The sequence below is a fragment of the Aplysia californica genome, unplaced genomic scaffold (genome assembly GCF_000002075.1).
Source record: "Aplysia californica isolate F4 #8 unplaced genomic scaffold, AplCal3.0 scaffold00027, whole genome shotgun sequence".
Taxonomy (NCBI): domain Eukaryota; kingdom Metazoa; phylum Mollusca; class Gastropoda; order Aplysiida; family Aplysiidae; genus Aplysia; species Aplysia californica.
The window spans coordinates 2279283-2283795 of NW_004797297.1; the positions used below are offsets into that span (position 1 = coordinate 2279283).

Genomic DNA, 4513 nt, shown 5'->3' on the forward strand with positions numbered 1-4513 from the left:
TTTCCATTCTTATTTCTAACGCCATATTATTTTCATGCACTTTTTTCCTTCAATCCAGATGAAACACCACTAAGCCTTCTTTGGATAGAAATAAGCCAGCAAAAATATCACATTTCATCGTGTCGACTGTATAAGAAATACACAAACTATTTTCGTTTCCCATTGCCTTAACTTGTTTCCGAGCCAGGAGGAAAACATATTTCTTACTCTCCTCCGACGATGTCCGGCCTGAGTGTATCCACCATTGACAACGCGAGTATCTCTTCTCTTTCTCGAGGCGATGACCAGTCGGTAACAATGGAGACGGACTCTGCGCCACTCCCAGGTCTCATGAGTTACGAAGCTCGGAAGATCATTCTGGTGGTGAACCTCGCGGTAGTGGGCCAGATTGTCGGCGTCGTCGGCATCGCAGGAAATGTCATCAACATCGCGGTCTTCACCCGCCAAGGTTTCTCAGACAGCGTCAACATCAACTTCCTGGCGCTTGCCGTTGGCGACCTGTGCTCTCTGATAACACTTCAGTGGTTTAACATCTGCGTCAACCCGTGGTTCCAAAAACTTGACCTGCCTTTCAGTCCGTTGGAGATCCAGAGCTTAACAGCCGGCTACCCACATAACTGTTTCGTGCGTATTACTGGCTGGATCACGGCCTTTGTGGCGTTTGAGCGATGTCTATGTGTGGTGGTTCCCCTGAAAGTAAAGTCGATCATCACCGTTAGGGTTGCTGTTTTCTTCAACGTCAGTGTGTTTGGTCTGTCGTTTCTTAGTATGCTTCCCGTCTACACCACGGCTTACTACGACTGGAAATTTTACCCTCAGTATAACAGATCTCTTGTCGGCATTCTATATACAAGCAATAAAAACTCGGTTCTTGGCATTTCTCTGTTCATATCCGATTTTTTCGGACCTTTAACAGCTTTCGCCATTGTCATAGTTTGCACTGGTATCATAAGTATTCAATTACGTAAGAAAGCAAAATGGCGGAACGACATTTCCGGCAAAGCCATAGTTTCCGGCGAGATTCCAGGGAAGGAGAAACGAGTGATCGTCATGGTGACGACCATCTCCGTCATCTTTATCACATGCTTCACCCCAATGACACTGCTGATGACGGCCAGAGCGATGGTTCCAGGACTGAGCATCATTGGACGTTATGCCAACCTGAACTGGTCAGTGGTGTCCATCGGCTTCCTGCTGGAGACGGTCAACTCAAGCGTCAACGTCCTGGTGTACTACACAATGAGCTCCAAGTACAAAGAGACGGTCAACTCAATGTTGTCTTGTTGTCGGACTGGCAGAGGTCTAGAATAAATCGGAAATCAGAAAGGTAGCATGATCAAAGGTTGAATAAAGTAACAGCAAACTGATGCCCCGAGAAGTGACGGTCATAAACAAAATCTCACATGAACAGATTAACAATATGAAGAAAAAGAAAACGATGAGAGAGAAAGATACTTGTGCTTTCGTGTGAGAGAGGACAGACAGACACGCACGCACGCACGTGCGCGCGCACACACACACACACATGCGCGCGCGCACACACACAAACACACACACACACAAACACACACACACACACACACATACAAGAAAGAGAGGCAGATAGAAAGAGAGAAACAGATAGACTGATAGATAGATGGATAGATAGATAGATAGATAGATAGATAGATAGATAGATAGATAGATAGATAGATAGATAGATAGATAGATAGAGGGAGGGGGGAGGGAAAGAGAGAATAAGGGAAAACATTTAGCCATGCACGCTTTTGCACACTCTGGCTGAGTGGGATACAATTTCCCACCAGAAAGGCGGATATTGGGTCTTCGATTTACGTCCACGGAACATATCTTCGTTTTCAGCAAGACCGAGTTATCCTACCCAGTATATCTAATTTTCGACTTTTAAGATCCTACATAGCCCAGATCAAATGCATGGTTTAAAAATTTCGCCTCCTACTTGGTTTTATTTGTTTTCATGGGGCGTAAACGTTAACTTGGATCCTTTTTGACAAAGCATACAAAAGCGTCTCTGTAGAAAATGGCGTACGCGTCAAGCACGAACGACTGGCACTCATGTCTCGGAATGAATACGAGACCATTCGAACTTTGTGAATTTTTTAAAACACAATGTGCCCAATAAACCCGTTTTAGCAATTTGAAAAATAATGTCGGTTTGCTTTCCTTCTCTTATCAGCGTTTTCTATGTCTCCCCGTTTTCCCATCAGAGCAAGCGTCGCTACACAACAAGGTTAGCTGAAAAGTTTTAGAGTGGGAATGGAATTTGGCAAAAGTCACTGGACACGAACATAGAAATTATAAAATGATCTAAAACCATAATCTTCAACAGCATGAACCCTTCTCCTCCCTAAATTTCTCCAAAACTTCATCAGTATGGCAAGATTCCCTTCTGAAGTTATTCTCGTGGTTTTATCGTCCTCGTCCTGAGAACAGAAAAGAATGGCTTATCAAGCCCCTATAGCTGAACGCAACCCGCAACCCATGCAGTGCACTTTTAATGATTTAATGAAATGACCTTTCAATAGTGTAATCGGATTTGGGGGGGGGCTCTGCCTCAATAATACTGCTTTCAGAATTTGTGTCCAGAGAAAAGGAAAAGACTTTCACAGCAGAATCAAAATGTGTTCTCAAGCAAAGCATGGTCCTTCCAAGAAGGAATTTTGAACCATCTACGCATCTGCGAGTGTGCCACAATGTCTGTGTCCGTGAGTGTGTGCTTGATCTGACTGCCGTTCGGACGCAAATCCACGTCATTCTGGGGAATAAAGCGTACGTTTTCTATACACAATACACCTCTCCGCTCTTTTGATCTCCACCTTAGAAACTGCTCTGGGTTTTGTGGGATCGAGTCCTGCTGAGGCAATGCGATGTTCTATGCACTGCGTGCTCGTTTAAGCTGTGGTGAATAAGAAGGGCCACCCACGTATCTTTGAGTTTTTGTTTTTAACCAAATCATGCTCATTAAATTTGAAAGCAATGTATGGAATTTGCTTTGGTAAGTGTTTTACAACGCTCGCGACTGCAAAAGGTCATATGACACATTAAACCTTTTCAGTTTAGTAGGAATTAATTTTAAATTTTACCCGGGTGGCGCCGAAGCCTACTCTTATCGATTTTTGGACCACCAAATGAACTTTAACGTGCATAACTTGCACACGGAACCCCCGAGATTTTTCGACTTATCCGAGAAAGCTAGGTGTTAGATCTTACCTACCCTAAGATCAGGGGTGTGGATGAAAGACAGCTGTAAGAAGAAGTAGCCAAGGAGTAGCAGTAGAAAGGCTGCAGAAAGAATTAGGAGCCTAGAGGGGATAAAAGGGTGGGGCAAAAAGTGGAGATGAACGCAGACGACTGAACATGGTTAGAGAGAGAATAAAGGGGAAAGTTTTAGAAAAGAACATTTTTCATCGCTGTCAGGTTACGAACTCGGGACCTATTGTATGAGAGGCAAACAACGTAACCTCTTTACCACGAGAGCCCCCGAATATAGATTCGGATAGCGTCTTCTCAGCGTCTTGATTTTTATGACTCCAGATCTTGCTTTCTGAAACGAACTTGTATTCTAATAAACTTTTGTGGCAGCAACTTTGTCACTATCAGACCTCTCCGTGGGACCAGTTAGTGGGTATCAAAGTAAAGAAGAAATCATAGTAAATTAAGGATGATTTTCAACAAAGTCAGTGCAAATAAAAAGCAGATTAAGATCTTCATGTGAGTTGATAAAAATATTGATGCAAATAAACATGGCTTTATTCCGTTTCAAAATAATCTTTAGGGAGTGCTTTCAAAGCATGACATGTTCAGTGCGCGCGCAGAAATCATATTATGCTCCTGTGTTCTTGACCATACATACAAAACATACTGTTTGAAGAGTAGAACGTGGATGTTGAAAGCGAGAGTTAGTCCGTCAAGCTCCACTTGTAGCCTCTCGTCTTCCCTCCCTTATTTCAGGTGGCGCCTTCGGGATGAGTCGTTCACACCATTCCTTAGGTACACTTTCAAAGCATAATAATATCAAAAGTACAGACACTAAAAAATGTCATGGTACCGTACAATATTAGGCATATCAAACAACAAAAACATGATAATAATAATAATAATAATAATAATAATAATAATAATAATAATAATAATAATAAAAAACAAAACAAACAAACAGCATTTGTATAGCGCATATTCCCGCTCAACTGCAGGCTCTATGCGCTTTACACTATATTATTACCCCAGTAGACCACAGAACACTCTCAGCTTCCCAGGAAGCATACAGTGCAAGCAGCTGATTAAGCGCTCAAACACTAACAAACTGATAAGATCGTTCGCTGTCTATAGCCGGGTACCCATTCCCACCTGGGTGAAGTGAGGAAAATTCGTATAAAGTGCCTTTCCCAAGGACACAACGTCGGGCTCCTGACTGGATTCGAACCCACGACCTTACGGTTGCGAGTCCGAGAGACTGACCACTAGGCCACCGACGCCACATCAATAACCCCCCCCC

General features: G+C 43.2%; 1 protein-coding gene across 1 annotated transcript; it reads left to right on the forward strand.

Annotated features, from left to right (window-relative positions):
* The first annotated feature begins 219 nt into the window (after nt 1-219).
* On the forward strand, nt 220-1311 carry LOC101847173 (N-formyl peptide receptor 2). Its single transcript, XM_005091303.1, has one exon. It carries the CDS (start codon nt 220-222, stop codon nt 1309-1311), a length of 1092 nt encoding a protein of 363 aa, XP_005091360.1.
* The last annotated feature ends 3202 nt before the right edge of the window (nt 1312-4513 follow it).

What these genes read in the sequence shown, in the direction of transcription:
- LOC101847173 (XM_005091303.1), top strand. Translation starts at nt 220, where the DNA reads ATGTCCGGCCTGAGTGTATCCACCATTGACAACGCGAGTATCTCTTCT.